The sequence below is a fragment of the Cylas formicarius genome, unplaced genomic scaffold (genome assembly GCF_029955315.1).
Source record: "Cylas formicarius isolate icCylForm1 unplaced genomic scaffold, icCylForm1.1 PGA_scaffold_8__14_contigs__length_24414737, whole genome shotgun sequence".
NCBI classification, from domain to species: Eukaryota; Metazoa; Arthropoda; class Insecta; order Coleoptera; family Brentidae; genus Cylas; species Cylas formicarius.
In genome coordinates this window covers 1,934,033-1,952,203 of record NW_026844361.1, presented here as the reverse complement: position 1 = coordinate 1,952,203, position 18,171 = coordinate 1,934,033, and the positions used below count along the sequence as shown (strand labels likewise).

Here is an 18,171-nt window from a genome sequence, read left to right as displayed (position 1 = left end):
TTGTTTACTGCGTGCAGCGCCACCACGAATTCTTTGTTTGTCATTCTTTAAAAACTAATGTAATACATATGCAACTTATGGCGCCATCTGCCGAAGTATTTGAGTAATGAGTATTGTTTGGTTCCGACGTCATGCATATCCGTCATCTATCCGTGATTGTCCGTACTACGCGATTTCTGAGCATTCCGTGGTTGGCAGTGGTGGGCAAGTCGCCATTGTGCCGTAGACAAATTCTCTCCGTGGAAGCAGGCGAACGCGGTTTACAAAGTGGATATCGTGCAGTTTTAGTTTTATTTTTGGAGATTGTTTTGGTGTTTGTATCGTAAAAGTGCGTGGATGAGACCGAACATTATCGGGGGTTTCCCGAATTAACGATCGTCTGCAGGGATCCAACACCGGGTCGCAGATATTGCGTCAGGTACGTTGGCGTGCGTCTCAATATAAACACGGTTATCCGATATGTTTCATACGATTGCAATCGGATTAATTGATGATTGCCTGCTGTAAAAGATACGCGTTGTTACTTGCCGACTTATTTATTTGCTCTAGAATCTTTTATCGTCCCTACCGAAACTTCATACGTATTCAGAACGTTCATGACTCGTGCAGTACGCATCGCCTATGACGCGTAGCACGCGTCTCGTAGTAAATTCGTAGTAAGCCGCTCGCCAAAAACGCTCCAGATTTAGTTTTTCCGCCATTGTTTTCAATAGTTCTGATTGCATGATTCTTCTGGTTTAGTTTATGTGTTTGGTACCGTGAGGAGGTGAAACGTGGACCTGAACTTGGCCCGCTTTCTGAATCTCTCTTGGAAAAACATGCAGGAACCATGTACTCGCGTCTACTGCTTCCAGCTAAAGGTGAGTACTTGCACTCAAAAAAGTTGATCAGCGTTCTTGCTATTTAAATTTTCCTGCAATTTGGTCTCCAAGGATATTTGAGATTCTTATTGGAATTAATAAGTTTCCTATAGTGGGTCAGAGTTGCTTCGTAGGTTTGGAACATTATTTAGGGACTATTTTCCATACAGTATAAAAATCAGATAGTTAAATTAGGCGTTTCTGTCTTGATCAGTAAAGCCCACAATACACCGGACATAATCTTGGGATTAATACATTATTAGAACGCTAATTGGAAGAATATCATTATATAAAGGGAATTTTATAAAAACAAAATTGCTTCGCATTGTATTTTATTATACATTTTCTCCTAGTATAAATATAAATAAGTACATAATTTATTTTCTTAGAACCTATTAATACCTATCGATTTGGGTTTTAAATACTAGTAGTAACATTGACGAAATAAGTTGCCAAGACAGCATCTTGGAATGGTTTTGACTAGACTTTACGACAACTTCCTAGTGTCGCTCTGCTTCCTTTGCCTTTGCCAGCGTTATTTTGAAGATTCTTGCATTGGGTACAAAAATGTCTCCACCGAATCCTCGCCCACCGAATTCTGCACTATGCAATTGTACACTCCCATATCGTTCCACGATATGGACCGTATCCTAAGCTCACCGTCCGGATGTACCATGAACTTTTCGTTGTCGGTGATTATTTTGGAGTTGGGATCGATCCACATGAGATTCGGTTTCGGGTTGCCCACCGACTTGCAAGGCAGGATGACGTCGGATCCTAGGAGGATACAAAAGTACATTCAATTTGTCAATATTTAAGACCAAGGAGAAACCACCTTTAAAAATATAAATAAATATTTTCCATATTTCCTAGTATGCAGTATTTTAGTTTCGATCGGATTCAGAATTTCAAACAGGTTGTCTCAACGAGAACCTCAATCATTTTTTCCTATACTAAATATTTATCTTTATAACTTTAATTACATAATGTTATTTATAGAAAAGGGCATTCAGGAAAAAAAATTGATGACTATTATTATATATGTTGAGGAAAAAATTAGAATGAGAGCTGAATTATTGAGTCGAAAAAATATAAATTAAATATCCCACCCGTAAAGCTAGTTTAATCTAACAATAGTATTTCTCAAAATTAAATGGATTCAATTGATGGAGAGGGACTACTATGGAATATAAGACTGGCCATCACAAGTGATGAATAGAAAGAGTGTATGAATATGCAACCAAGCCATGGACCGTCTTGGCTGGCAGTGCCAACTTTATATATATATATATGTTCAAAAACCATCAGCTTTGGCAGTTTCGGTGATATTTAAGCGTTTCCGTACTTTTTACTAATCCAGTATGTTACCATATATTTTTTTAAATGTCCTCGTGTTTCCTCCGTATTTCCCCAAAAAAAGGTGGTTTCCCTATTGATTGAGGATTAGCTTACCAATAACGTCCATAAAGGCGGGGGCCCAGAAAGTGACCCTCGGCATGTGATGGGCCCCCAATATTTTGGAAGCCACCAATTGGGTGAAGTTCATCTCTCTGCCCTCTTTATTCGGTACTATTAGCTCGGTGATGGCGCTGGCCATTTGGGAACCGGCTTCTGCTACGCACCGGTAGATGTCCTGGTGTCTTGGCAACACGTAGTTGATTACCAACCGGGAAGCGACTTTGGCCAAACCTGCGGTGCCGTCGATGAGGTTCGAATCGTCGAAACTTTCGTTCTGGAATGTTTTATTCGAACGTTAAGTGAACATTTTCGGGGGAAAATGCGTCCTGGTACCTCGGTAATTCTCATGTTTCTCTTGTACCATTGGATGGTGGGCGGGGGCGAGCCCATCGCCTCGCAGTAGAGCTCGACGTGGGTGCCGACGTTTCGGCTTATAACCGGGACCGGGGTCTGACTTATCTTGACGTAGTCTCTTTGATCTCTAAAATCCAAGCTTCCCAGGTTGCCTGAAATGGCGTTACAATCGGTTGTCGTGATTTTTCAAAAACGAAAAAAATCGTTTCATACCCGCCGCGTTCGTGCTGACCGTGTTGTCGATGTCGTCGGTCAGCCTCCGGCTGTGGGCGAGATGCAGGCAGAGGATCACTAATAATACTGATGATAACACCTGGAACAAACGAAACGTGGTTGAATTGTCAAGTCATTTATAAAATTGCTGTTGTGATGCTACTGCGAAGGACGAATGAGATGCGGAAGTGTCATGGCAATGCATTTTTTGAATTTTTTTTATGTTTTGTACATAACACGGATTTTTTGCTGCCGACTCAGGTACTTTACTGCTTTCTTATGTATAAATACATTCATTCAATTAACCAGGATAAATCCTCACTGTAGAGTTTGTTAAATTAATGGAATAATATTGCAAACACAATCCGATAGTTTAAAGAGGTGGCAATTTTTAGTATCTTTCATATCGTCTACTACTACTACTTCACAAGAATGTTTATGTGTGCCTTGTAGTGTTAGGACTGGTAAATTGACTAGTCAGATTCGATCATCTTGCAATTGTAGAGTGTTATCTATCATTATTTAATAATAATATGTATTTTATAATAAATTATGCGTTTTTGATGTCCAATTTAGCTATAACCCGCCTCGTCAGGGAATACCTGAATATGAAATACGAAAATCTAATAAAAATATCGATTTCTTTTAGTTCTAAGAACGACGTGACGGCGACGTAACGCACAATATAAATAAACATAAATTTCATCGCATTTTAAAAATAATTTCAGTCAATTTACACAAAAAACCGTACTGCCTTGTTTTGTGGTTATTAAAATTCGGAAAATTAACTTCCATATATCGTGGATCTATCGATCTGTCGAGCTATCGGGAGTTCACTTGGGATGGCACCAATTTGATTTGTAAGGCTTTTTCGAAAATTGTAAGTATGAACCATGTTTTTACATTTTTTTCCCGCCATGTAGTAAAAAAAGAAAGATATTTGTTTTTTGATATAATAGGAAATTTGGTATAACAGGAAAGTTCTTTTAATCGAATGTAAACCCAAATTATTTATCGCTTTTTCGGATTTTACAGATTCATCCACCGCAATTATGATCATTTTCGACAAAATATTGTAAATTTTACATACCGAACGAATCAACATTAATGAAAAAGTGGGTACAAATATATTTTGGTTGATGAAACAACTGACTTCTGGGAGATATTTTGCATGAGCATTGATTGGAGTCTTAAGGGAAACCAATAAATGCATTGATAATGGTTGCATCCAAACAATTGGGAAAAACCAAGAATTTAAGTGTAACCAGAGTTGTCCAAGAAACATTAACCAACTTTTTTTTTGCCACATAGTTTTCCGACAGAAAAATTCAAACTACTTTTGTCAAAATTTTAAAATATTTCGTTCTAACCTATTTCATGTTACTTGTTTGCCTCATGGTATCAATAGGGTTTTAGAATTTATAAGAGATCAGTTTCCATTGGTAAATGTAATGTAAGGCTTTCAGATTTTTTGTTTTGCGATTTGCTATTTTAAGTATTAATGTGTGGTGTTTCGATGAATAAAAAAACTTTTATTGCGAATTTTTTATGTCATTTACATTTATCAAACTAGGTCTGTGGTGTCTTGGTAAAGAAATGATATGATTTGCATTTTTTGTTCATTTCGATGCATATATTCTGCAAATGAAAATTTTATGCATTTAAATGCGCATATATTGGAATTTTTTGCTTGAATTTTTTCCTTAATGATAATCATGGATATCCCACTTCCTCTTCAAAGTTGATTCGAACTAGGAAATATAAATACGTGAAAAGCGGAAAAAAATCTGCTGACCTAACCTCTTGACTAAACTTATTTCAAATCATGTCACAAATTTGCCATTTAAAAATTAAAATAATCATTTTTTTATGGAACATTGTTTTTGTTCTGCATTTTTTTTTTCATTTTTATTTTTATATGTTATATGTATTACATTTTTATACCTATTTATATCTATAAAGAATTTGGTTTCTGAGTCACTCTTTAGTAGAAGAATTGCTTATGATTATTGATTATTTTCGGCAACAACTGATGAGCTTGTTTGTCGTAGTCTTAATGCTATTTTAAGTTCTTTTAGCCTGGTGTATATTTTTCCAATATATTTTTTGGCGCATATGCATGGAATGTTGCAAACTTCTTGTATCTCGAAACAATTTTATCTTGATATGGGGTCAGCAATATTTTGAACGTATGGAAGCACAACAGGAGCAAGTGTGGGGTTGTTTTCGGACTCTCTTTCTTTGGGAAGTTGTGATGAAGTGTGTTTTGTAATGGGAATGCTTAATATCCCTAATATTGAAATTATTATTATTATTATTATTATTATTAGAGAAAAGCAGATCTCGTAGAGATTCTTGACGATGATACCAAATAACAAAGGTGTCATCAACGTGGCGTAGTTTTATATGAAAAGTGGCAAGGACTTTCTTCTCAAAGGCTTCCATAAATTTATTGGCGATGACTGTTGATAATGGAGAACCCATAGCTGTGGCGTTTGTTGATAATTTGACCGTTATAAAAAAACTAGGTTTCAGACAAGCATTTTTCAATTAAATGAGATGATTTCAATCTAGGTTCACCGATTTTAATATATCTGAAATTTGATTCCGGTTGATTGAAGTTCGATCCATCAACAAATATTGCTTACTTCTTCTACCGTTTCTATAGCATTAACGTTAATCATCGCGTTAAGGTGTCGCCACAAATAAAAATCTATTGGATTTAAGTAAGGGGAGCAACTTCTTAAAAATGCGATCTTCATTAAAGGACGAGCTCCTTCGTGCTTAAACTTTATTTGGTTATGTACATGTAGAGGAACTTCTAGCAGTTAAAGCTGCTGGCGACATTGTACTTAGGCATGAGGATTTTCGTCACTCGAGTGTTGTGGTAATTAAAGTTACAAAAAGCCAGTGGCGTACATTTTTTTGCTAGTAATATTCGCCAAGGTGCCCCAAGACTCCATTTCCCATTAGGACCAAATTAGCCACGCAGCATTGACAAATTTCAAGAGAATCGAGTGAATATTTGTTTCGATATCAAGAAAAAACTGCATTTCCTAAGCCCCATGTTTATGAACACTTTTTCATATTTTTCAACGCGTAAACGCCTTGTCCGTTTATTTTTCGAACACCCTGTAGTACATTTTGATTAAACGAAAGCGAGTTTTCTACGGCCTGCGGGTAACTTTAGCGGGCCGCGAGTGTGTCACGTGGCGGCAGTCGCGGGCGGTCGGCTGGTGGGGGGCGCGCGCGGAAGGGGGAAAGTTCATTCATAAATCCATTGGCTTAAGTATCTTGGCGCGTTTATCTTATCAAATGCGACGGCGTTTGCGTAAAAACTTACTACGACACATCGCGGAAAGGAAGAGCGTCGTTACGGGTCTTCTCTCGCCTGTCTTTTGTCGCCCGAAGAATTATTAACGCGGTTAATGCGATAAGGAAGTTCGTGTGCTCGATTTATCCGGTTCGATTAGACGCAGTACGAGAGAGAATGTGGCCAAATACGAAAGTGGAGGAAGCAACCGCGAGGCCTATAATTATTTCGATTGCTATTCGTAATTACCCATTGTTATTATTATACAAGCGCTCGTTTCAAAAAATTAATGCTAAATGTGAAGTCTCCAGATTATTAGATTCTGTATTTTGTACCAATTGAGAAGGCCACTCGGCCCTATCTAATCGTCGTAAAGACTGGGGGTGAAAAAAAAACTGCGACTAAAGCAGCCAAAGGAAAACTATTTTTAAATTTTTAGCGTGACCACCAGGGGGCGTATTCATTTAATTTTATATCCCGTTTTTTTGCCAAATTATCATATATTAGAGATAACTAAAATTTACACCTTTTTAAAGTTGGGGCATTCTTTTTCGTAGAACAGTTTTTGCTTCATCTCTTAAGGGAACATTGTCTGAGACTATTACAACCAAAGATAGCCACTAACACTTTAACATTCCCAAATTTGGGAATATTTTCAGTAATACTGCCATTATTAAATCCGAATTTTCTTTTAGCAAAATATATGTTAGTATACTGTTAAAATACAAAAAGTAATACTCATTGAATATGATTGAACATGCGAAATTCGGAATTTCAGCTGTTTATAGTGCATTTTGTTGGCCCTATTTGTGAAAAATATCTTTTCACCCTGTAGAAGTAGAGGAATGAGTTATAAGTCTTTCATTATTTTATTATATTGTATTGCTATATTCTCAATCATATGTATGGTTGTGGAATTGACTGGCCATTTTTTTATGTCAATTGATTAGATGACTTTTGAAAACGAAAGTTGGGAACTACAGTTTTACGAAAAAAACACTTTTTGTTAAAATTGTCAACGAAAAAATATTTTTATGAAGTTTTGTAAACATTTGTGGATCATTAAGTAGCAACTGTCAACGTACAAGATTTTTTTAAATTTCCACCACGGGTTTGAATTTGATATTTTGGCTACTGCTGATATTTTGTTCAACCACGGTAGGCAAATAATAATTTTCTACGCTTACCATTGTACCAAAAAAAAACTTTAGAAAAGCTAATTTTTATTTAAATTTTATTACGTTGCAGTTAAAAATTTAATAGATTTACGAAAAATTGAATAAAGTATAATAGAATCTTAAATGTCCTCAATCAATATCTACAAAAATTTTAATTAGCTAAAACATTTTGTATCTCAGCATTGAATATTTTGGGAGCCAATTAAGACCCATAATCTAATTAAATCTAATTTCAGTCTGTCCTGCATATTAGGTCACACCAAAACACTTGCATTTTGAGATTTAAAATAAAAAAGTAGCTGTTTATTTTTCATGACTGTTTAAGTCTGTCCTTGTTTTTATATAATTTTCTAGGCGACTAAACTATCTTTGAAGTATTTTTTTTAGATTTGATTTTTACTTCTAGAGTCACTATTAAAAATTATTCCGAGTTTTTTGTGTTCTAAGACAATTGGCCATATTTTTACCAGAGCAACTAGGTAAAAAAATTGAGGTCCATTTGCGGAAGTGCGAGATTAAAAATATTGTTTTTATTCAACGACCTTGCGGCATTCGACAACCAACGTGGCCGCTGACAGAACTTTGAATGCGGAATTTTTATGACAGTATTTTCTCAAAAAACAAGTTATGTATTTGGAAGCCGCTGTTTAAAAAGAAAATGACGCAAAGTGCAGTTTAGCATCAATTTTTATTGTAGTAGAGCCACTATATTATCTAAAAGCTATATGGGATTGACGAACTGAATTTTGAGGATACAAGTTGGATATAATTAATAAACACCCTGTATATCAAAATTCCTTTAAAAGGTACTGGCAGAAACATCAAAAAGCTATGGATTCATCGTACGGTGAAATAGAGACTTTAAAAATACAGAAGTCTCTTGGGTACAATTAATACCATGGCAAAAATTCAGCGCAAGTTTTTGAAATATGTACGGAATAAGTTAGTATAACGGAGTATATGCCCCAGAAGTCTTTTCGCATACGATATTATTAAATAGATTTTGTTGTGTCTCTTAGTGTGGTCCCTTAGTGGTCGCCGTGAAAATTTTAAATAACTTGTTTGATTGCTGTGACCTATTATGTAGACTAAATTTTCTTGTTCCCCGTATTAACTCTAGACATAGTAACACGTTCCCTCTGTCCACACCTAGAACAAATATTTTAAAATTTTTAGCTATTTTCCCATTGTGTTCCAAGTACATTGTACACGGGACGATTTGGACTTTTTTGCGCAATCTATTACTAAGGTAAAAATGTTATTGTCCCATTAATTGAACTGAGATGACAATCCATTTATCAAAATAAATAAGAAGCAAAAGTTCAGATTTTCACTAAATTATATATTTTTACGTGACAATTGTTTCGACAACACCGTGTCTTCATCAAGTGTGATCACATTTAGTTCTTATTTATTTGGTCCCGTTAATTATGATTATGTTTTTTTTTAGAGTTTATGCTTATGTTAGGCGAGATTTAAGTTTTCGCGGTATAATCATTTGTTGCCAATGTAACTATTTAATACTTGCACAACAATCTACCTGTTGTGATTCATGCCTGTTAGGTAGACTTCTTAAATAAATAAATAAACGAAATATATATATTTTTAATATATGTAATCCCATTTTAAATATTTTAATGAAATTTATTATTTATTATTAAGAGTAGCACAATGTTTTAAAAGTAAATTTTTTTGTTCCCCACGTTCACACATTCTTTCTGCCTCCACTGCAAGAGCAAATATTTTAAAATTTTCACCTATTTTCTTAATAATTTCAGTATTTCCTATTCTCTGTCATTATTACTTTCAATGTCTCCGTGACTTTGTAATAATTTGTACTACAAACTACCTGTTAGTTGGGCTTCGTGCCTGTTAGGTACCCTTCTTTAAATAAATAAAAGTTTAAATTTTGTTGTTCAGGGGCATATTTACTTATTTATTTTTGGATAAAAGTTGCATTTTCGGAAAATTGGTACTTGCGCATTCTCTTATGTAATTATTATCAAAAAAATACAAAGTCGCGATTTCGTCTAATGTCCGTCGACGAGGTCACCTTGGCAACGCTCTTCGTAAAAACGGCGGTACCACTCGGTCTGGCCGCGGATCTAAGGAATCGCGGCAAAAAAAATGCGGCGGGCATTCGGCCAGGCGTTTTGAAAACCTCCAAAAACATTTCGGCGACGCCGTCGAGTGGAAATTAATTAACAGCAGGGTATAGCGGACGCGCTGTCGCTAGGAAACGTTGAATAACGATAATAATAATAGTAATACATAGCTTTATTGCTTTAACTTTTAATAACAATAATATTAACCAGATTATATCCCGATTTAAATTTGGTAGCAAGGGACTAACAAAGTCAGACATCTGCGACAGACATTAACAGCCTGAGGAACAGATAAGGCTTGGAGTGGGAGGCAATTAAGGACAAGGAAGCATCTAGGTAAAGGCATTTTTCTTACCGAAAAGGCACTTTTTCAACTTATTTATCACAACCAATTGCGTCAGAGAGAAGTCTCTTAAGCAGGCCTTTTCAAATGCTTTGTTCTACGGAGGTTCAAATTGCGGACGTCCGTCTGAAATCTAATGTTGTACAGATAGGGCTATGTCGCACATTGAATTATTTTGCAATAGAATAGCAGCGTGTGAAGTTTATATCGATTGAACAACCAGCCTGACGTGACCAGATATGGTTTTTAATGTAAAAAATATTGGGCTTCAAGACGTTTAGGATACAAATATGATTATCCCTTTGTTTATATAAATACTAAGAGATTGTCGGTCTTCCTTTGTCTGATCGAAATATTGTCGTAACGTAAAATATAATAAAGTTGATGGAAGTTCGACAACCACTTAGTATATCTACTGAATCATTATCTACAACTTGTATATTAAAAAATCTCGTGAAGGACGAGGACGATTTGAAACTGCGCGCCGTGATAAAATTCAGAACCCTACGGCGGTACTTCGACATCAATAGAAAGAAACTCGGATCATATAACAAAGCGATTGGTCTTTTTTTCTTTTGGGAAAAAATAATATGCGGGCCTGGGGCGTCGCAAATCCTTAATTACGCGCGCAAACAAGTGTCCGCCTGTTGCCCATGGCAACAGCGGCCTACCGTCGCGATGAGTCACGTGCACATTCTGCGATGTTGCCGCTTCGGATCGTGTCGTTGAATATTCTCCCTAAGTATTTGTTTTAATTTAACTTGTCTCTTTTTTCTTCGTGAAAAAGATCGAAGTCTCTTTGAGTCAGTTTTAACAGTCCGCATCTAATTGTAGTAATGTCAGCCACAAGTCGGTGCTCTGTAACCTTATTGGTTTTTGTAATTCACGGTTATTCTGATGGCTCAAACAAACACTTCCAGGCGTTAATTTTTTTTGAAATGTCTACTTCGTTACGACAACGAACTAGACGCAACCACTGACATGAATTAAGAATTGTTTTAAAACTTTTGAGATAATTGGGAGGTTTTATTTTTGGAGCACCGACCAACGTTACTACTTCTATGTCTTTCCTATGGCTTTTCCTAATTCCTAAGAATACCCTAATACCTCTATGCTATGCTTAAATTCAATAGTTTTCAAAATATTCGCAACATTAAAAAATATTCTAGAACTTAAAATTTATATAATTGTTTTTACAAATGGAAATTGTTCAACTGGTTCCCCACTTTCAATAAGTGTGATGTATGTACTCCGTAATATTTTTAAAGCGGCAATGATAGATTGAAAATATTATTCTTGATTTGGAATTTAAACTACTGTTCTTTTGAGTTCCGCATAAAAATGCACCCATTGAAACTGTTGCGTGCCATTTTATTGTTTCATCGTTTCCAGTCCACCTTTGATGTAAATAGTGTTTAACAAACACCACAGAATGAGGTGGAGCACCGTCTTGTTGACAGAGTAAATTCCTTAGTTGTTCCAGTGGGAGCTTGTCCATACAGTTTTCTAATTCGTTCTAAAGAAAATTTAGATAACCATTACCGATTAAAGTAACATCGAAGAAATGAGGACCTATTATCCTGTTGTTTAAAATAGCACATCACACATTTACAGCTTGACGTCGTTGGAATTATAGCAATTACCACCATTTTTTAAATAAGCATAATTTCGGTTAATTTTTTCTATGAGCAAAATTCAACCCTTTTTTCTCGATGTCTGAGCGTTGATTTTGTGGTGGCTTAATTTTGACGCCTTGTATCCTGCTTCCCGGACTGCTTACAGGCTTTTCGATATTTTTCTTTTGGAAAAATTTCTTCAACTTATGTAAATCTCTTGCCAAGTTCGTTCCTTTTTCTCTTTCCGAATAAAGCATTTTGTAATAAAAGGAACGTAAGTTTTAATATATCTGTAACTGGTAACTGGCACTGTCACTTGTAAACAAACATTTTGTTTTTTGGTGACGATGTACTTCACAGCCACCTAAGATATAAATTATAAGTTCTAGAATATTTTATTTTTGAATGTTGCTTTTATGTTAAAAGCGCATATACTCAAAAACTATTGAATTTGGGTATAGTACATATTATACAAGAAATGTGCTGAATTTTTAGGGAATTTTATTAAGCGTATGATATACAGCGCGTTCCTCGAAAAATATATAACTTTTGTCTGTGGGTGATTTCTGCAACACCCTGTGTCTATAAAAATATATCTTGCAAATAGCTTACTATTTTTGAAGATTTTTTTTTGTATATTATTGTTTTTCCAAAACCTAAAAAAGTATACATGATAAATGATCACCCGGTAATTCATTAACTTTTACGAATACGGTCCTGCTTTTTATTTCCATAATCTGTCGCCGAATTAAAACCTGGTTTTAATTATATCTTAAGCATTCGCGTTCACGCAGGCAGGTGCACGTTTCGTCGCGACGTTGCCACGTGGAGCGCGTAATCCGGGCGGTTCTTTTTTCTCCCGTCGCCCCTAATTCCGTTCGAAATCGCAAAAGTCGTGAGAACGGCCGCGTTTTTCCCCCCTGCGGTTTGCGTAAATCGAGATTTAATTTCGCGACCGCCATTATAAAGCACTTAAGGCCGTTCTGTCAATTTGGCGGTTTCTTTTGTTCGACCGTGACGAAACGGAGAAAGAAAAAACTCGCAATTTGCGCTGCGATGCGTTTCTGATGCGGCGGACGCCATTTTGCTAACCAAACGGTGACCGTTTCGCACGGTGTCCAACAAAGCAAACGTCATTGATGGCTAAAAGGAATGCCTTTATCAGGTCAAAACAATGCTAAAATCAACATTTTTGGGTATTTAAAAACCTATTAAGGATTATTGACGTGAATTTCCCTCTGTGGCAAATACGAAAAAGTTGACATGGCCAAAGAGTTGCAGTTGCAGTTATAGTTTTCAGTTTTTCAAAATTTGTCAGCCGTCAATTGATATTTAAAGTAAACTGATTTTTGGCGATTTTTTATAATGCTTCTAGCTTCGTAAATATCGTATATATCACATAAAAATATTTTTCCTCGCACTTGCCATTTTTGGCAGATGAAAAAAACTTAGTTTTTTTTTATGGAAGCCTTTTTAAGTTTTGCTAAGTAGAGAGATTGATTATGATTTTGACGATACTATGTCACATGGTAGGGTTATTTTAGCTTAACGTTCTTCATGCAAAAAAGATTATTACATAAAATGAAACGCTTTTAGTATGGTTACCATGGTGACGAAGAACAATATTTGTTAAAAAGTTTTCCAATATAGAAAAACGCGATATTTTGCTGCGATAAAAATGGAGTAAGATCCACTCCGGATTACTTTAGCCATCATTGCTAACTTGAAAAGGTATGATATTTTGGAAATTTATCGTTTATTAAATCAAAAAATGAGAAAACGTTAAACGAATCTACAGACAAATGTGTCGAGTATTTCCACTAGAGAAATTGAAGAGAAGGTGATATTTTTCGGAGAACTGTGATGAGAGTAGTGTTGGAGCTGGTCACTTGACCACATAATTGACTTGTCATATTCGACCAAATTGTTTTAAATAACATCTTGCAATTATAGAGTGTTTTCTATCGATATTTAATAATAATATATATTTTATAATAAATTATGCGTTTGTGATGTCCAATTTACCTATAACCCTCTTCAAGGAAGGCCCGAATACGATCCTTAATGATTCGGGGAATCCCAATCAATATATCCATTTAGTGCTCAGATCGACGCTACGGCGGCGTAATGCACAATAAAAATAAGTAAATATAAATTTCCATTGTATCTTTAAAATTAAAATTTTACTGGTCAATTCGTAACTAACCAAAACTAAGTGAAAGTGTTAAAAACCAACAAATTGCACTCATACAGATTTTCAGTATAAGTTAATTAAAAGGTTCAATTTCAATTGATAGCTTGGAATTTGTCTGTTAATCGATTATATTTTTTAAGACACATATGCTACACACGGTATATATAAAGGCACATAGGTTACCAAGACTTAGATGGGAGATGGGGGTAATTCTTCAAATCATTCTGTGAAAAAATTAGTACGCCAGTGACTTTAAATTATACTAATTAAATTAAATTTCTTACTTTTTCGTCTCTTGAATTTTTCTCAAATGTTACTTCGTTTGCTCATGTGTTTTTGCTTGGCGTTTTATCATACAATTATTTTTCAACAGTTCGATAATTGCGTACAATTCTACTAAGATAGCTTTATTTATCATACAAAAAAATACAAAAACTGCGAAAGTATCCGCCTCTAACTCGAATGCACTGGACTGGCGTACTCCATCAACAATACTAGTATAGTTCCTAATTAAGTAGCACCCATCAATAATTCGATGTTATAGGGCCTGTATAATTTCCACGGGGATCGTGCAGGCCATAAGCCGTCTTTGGTCAATCCAGCGCTTTCCGTATGTTAGTATCAAAAACTCACTCAAATAATACATGTGGATGTGGATAAATGGTTATTATCAGAATTCCTTATTGCATTTCTTGAAAAAGTCGCTTTATGGGTAAACAGAACCAGCGTCAGTAGTTATTCTGCTTCTTCTTCTTCTTCTTCTTCTTCCAGTTCTACCGTTCTTGCTGTTTTTGACTTTCCTGTTCCTCCATAAAGTTCCGTATTAAATATTTAACAGATAGGTACAAAATGAGGAACCCATCTGAATAACACCTGCAAGTGCTCACTTTCAACAGTTTTTGTTAATTTTTGTATAATAAATATATAAAAGTCATTTGTAGTCGTATTTTTATTGTAAACCAAGCAAGGTATAAAAAAAATCAATAGGTAAAAAAGTAACGCCATTGTTTAATTTTTGTCACTAGAACTAACGCTGTCAAATTTCGAACAAATCCACGAAAAGATATTTGAATTAATTTTAAAGAAAAGTGTAAAATTCTGTACTTCGGAAAGAATGTATTTCCGGACCTATACGGGAACTTTTTTTATAGAATTTTTTTGAACACATAAACTATCAAAGCATGTTAGGAATTTTGCAAAGGAATGTTACAAATGTTTAGAAAAATATTTTGTAATGAATGTTGTTTGTAAAACATGTTTTTTCGGATAATTGATCTCAAAGTGTGATTTTAAGCTAAACTTATAATTTTGAATCATTCACAACGATGCGATATCATTTTCGAAGGTAATTTTATCGGCGCCTGTCGAAATTGGAAGTGATTTTACGGAAAATGATGTCGCAATACTCGGTAGATATGGCGTTGACACGTGTTAAAGCGTTGAACGAAACATGTTTTAACAAGTCGGATCACGAATTCATCGAGGATAGACGAATTTTTCACACGGTAGCAAAGTGACAACAATTTCTCAATACTAATCTGAACGTTATTATTGCTAATTAAAACTAGTTGAGCTATGCAATAAATTTCATTTAAACAAAAAAACAAAAATTTTTGGACATCATTTTAGAGATAATCATGGAAAACTGTGTAAATTTACAATGATTATTACTACCGGAATTCGTAAAAATACGGCAAAAGCAGGTTACGCAAATATTTATTAACTAAGACGACCTTAGTGAACTTATAAAAAAATACAAAAAACTCTAAATAAATTTGGAAAACAAAAAAAATTAACGTAGAGAAAGAGAAACAAATTATCAAATCTAAAAAATGTACAATTTTAACAATTTCCTATATAAAAAAAATGTGTGCTTGTTCTGGCAAAAAATCAATAATTGACTTCTTTTAATGGGATTAAACTTGCACTTAAAACTTTCCAAAGGTTTTGACGTTTTCTTAAAACATTGGTTTTCGTCCGTGTCTATACTTCAGAATAAGCGTCTTTTGAATATACAACACCGGACTTATTTTGCTGTACATCAGCTGTACTTATTTTAAGACTTGTTGTTTTAAGATAAGTATTAGTCTATTCGTTAATATAAAGCTGGAGTATATTTCGTGTGGATGGCACATACGACCTTCGACATGAAATTGTCTCTGACATAACTTATTAATTATTACGATAGGCACATATCCCGGCGGGGCACGTACGTCAATCTTAACCCAAAATGTTTTTTGCATCAAAAAATGGCACACACTCCCTATGGACATTTCAACTCTACGATAATTGATTTTAACAACGTGTTCTCTAGATACCGAGAGTTCTTATAAATATCTTTTTCGATTGGTAAAAACGCATTAGACAGACTTTGGTGTCCCACAGCTTTTGGTTAATAGTTAATTTTGCAAATAATGCTAATAAATGACACTCGCAATTAGATAGAAATTCACGCAAAAGCTGGAAGTAATGCGTGTAAAAGCAATTATTTTCAGTTTCAGGGTAGATACAAAAATCTTGCGTTCTCCGGATTTTTACACGTCGAAACTTTACGCTGGTCTCGTGCGTAAATGTTAATTCGACGACTTCAATTCTCCCTGTCAATTCATTTTTAATTTCCGAAAATTTAAATTCTCAATGAAGAAAAATGTTGATTCTTTGTTCTCTAGCGTCTCAACTAATGAGATTTTGAGGTTAAGGAATAACGATGGCGATTGTAATCGGGGAATTTCTTTCTCCGCGAGTGCCACTTGAAGCGATTATTATCGATAAAATTAATTAAAACATTTCGTATATTATTCTTCAAGTTCCTGCCGATTTTTCTAGAACTATCCGGTCGCGTGGGTTCTTACATTGTGCGTTCGCCGTAGCGGTGACTTTTTCTAATTTTATCGAACTTCATTCAACGAAAGCGCTTAAATTAATTAACATTCAAAGAAAGGAATAAGAGGAAACTAAAAAAAAAAAACGAAAGTTGTACTTAGAAGTCATCGAAATTTTCCCGTAATCGGTTAGTATAATAATGATAATAATGCACACTTACCATTTCGATGAATTTCTCGGAAAACAAGAAATAAGAAAATGCCGTTGGGACTGATGTGTGCGTTTGCGTCGCGACGTTTCGTCACTTGACGGTCCGATCGGGGAAATTATCCGTATGGCCTCGTTTCACGGGGTAAAAACTTACGAACGAGACAGAGCCGTCGATATTAAAAAACATTTAGTCGAAAAAAAAAGAGCGCGGACGCGAATCTGGAGGGCGACTGAGTGGTACTACTTACACGCGGTCACTTCTGAAATGGCTTTTCGAAACGTCGTGCCCGGCTCTTTAAACAATCCTCAATGAAAATCGTCACTGACGTTGCGTCATCTCGCGTAACGTTTCGACCAATCGCGTGCGACAAGTCCACGGGAACACCTTCGGATATACCGTCGCCGCCGCTCTGGTGGTGTTCTTTTTTTTTCTCTCGCCCGGCCATACTAATTAGGAGGGAGCGTTTGGGAAAGCGCGGATTTTGGTAACAAAATTCTTAATTGTAGAGCTTCAATATGTTCTACTCGATTTAAATTTAAGTTTAGCTTAATTGTGGTAATAGTGGTAATAGTGTTACTTTCGAAAAATCGATTTTTTCGAAAGTATCTGCGCTCGTATAAAAATTTCATATCTCCGTAACGGTAGGACCTATGTGATCGCCATTGGTACAGAAATGATCAGCGTCGAAAAAAAAATTTTTTTTGTCTCCGTTCTCCGTTCCGTCTTTGCGCCCCTTTTAACCCTCCAGGAGATACATAATAAGTGCCCCAAATTTGCAGCTACCGACTTGAGACTTGGGAGAGAAGTAGATGTCTGGACCCGCATTTAGACTCGTTAAATTGGGAGGAATAAAATAACGCGAAGTATTTGTTTTTATTTTTTTTTGTTGTTTTGGCATCCAGAAAATCATCTTTTCCTCCAAAACCATTTATCCGATCGGAAAAATTTTACAACCATAATACGTGTGAGCTCAGCGCTGTAACTTTTTTTCACGCATTTTTTCGATTATATACAAGGTGTTTTAGTTATGGACAAAAATCTAAAAGACACTGAAAATTTTACAGAGTAAATTATTAACCGTAAATCAAAATTCGTACAAGAAATAGCGAATCCATTCAAACAGTATAGGCCGTATCAAGGGCCACAATTTTTGTATTTACGGTTTTCAAGATATTTGAAAAAATCCAAATGAAAATCACTATTTCTCGCCCTCCATAACGCGATGACGTCATTTACTATTACCATGTACTGCATGGATTCAGAAAGCAAGTAGTTTCTTGAAAACCAATAACTCCATTGGAAAAATTCGTATGTCAGGAAACTAAGGAGATCCAGAGCCATAGCCTCTCTTTGGAACATTGTCGTTTGTGGGCAAAAAATTCTATAGATCATAGAAATTTCCGCTTTTGTGGTTGAATTATTGCCAATAAATGAACAACTTTTAAGGATGTGATAATTTGATATGAACAGTATCGTAAACTGTTTCGAGAGAGAGTTTAAGGT

General features: G+C 35.3%; 1 protein-coding gene across 1 annotated transcript; it reads right to left on the bottom strand.

Moving 5' to 3' along the window:
* Positions 1 to 1,184: 1,184 nt before the first annotated feature.
* Positions 1,185 to 16,947, bottom strand: LOC132706228 (neural/ectodermal development factor IMP-L2). Its single transcript, XM_060677436.1, has 5 exons — positions 16,678 to 16,947; positions 2,886 to 2,985; positions 2,652 to 2,824; positions 2,313 to 2,592; positions 1,185 to 1,637 (listed from the first exon to the last, which is right to left on the bottom strand). The coding sequence occupies exons 1-5, from the start codon at positions 16,678 to 16,680 to the stop codon at positions 1,396 to 1,398; spliced, it is 798 nt and encodes a 265-aa protein (XP_060533419.1). The 5' UTR covers positions 16,681 to 16,947; the 3' UTR covers positions 1,185 to 1,395.
* Between the last annotated feature and the right edge of the window lie 1,224 nt (positions 16,948 to 18,171).

Excerpts from the sequence above, each read along its gene's own strand:
- LOC132706228 (XM_060677436.1), bottom strand. Across the intron at positions 2,593-2,651 it reads GAAACATGAGAATTACCGAG|AACGAAAGTTTCGACGATTC; the intron begins GTACCAGGACGC and ends AAAACATTCCAG. Across the intron at positions 1,638-2,312 it reads CGCCTTTATGGACGTTATTG|GATCCGACGTCATCCTGCCT; the intron begins GTAAGCTAATCC and ends GTATCCTCCTAG.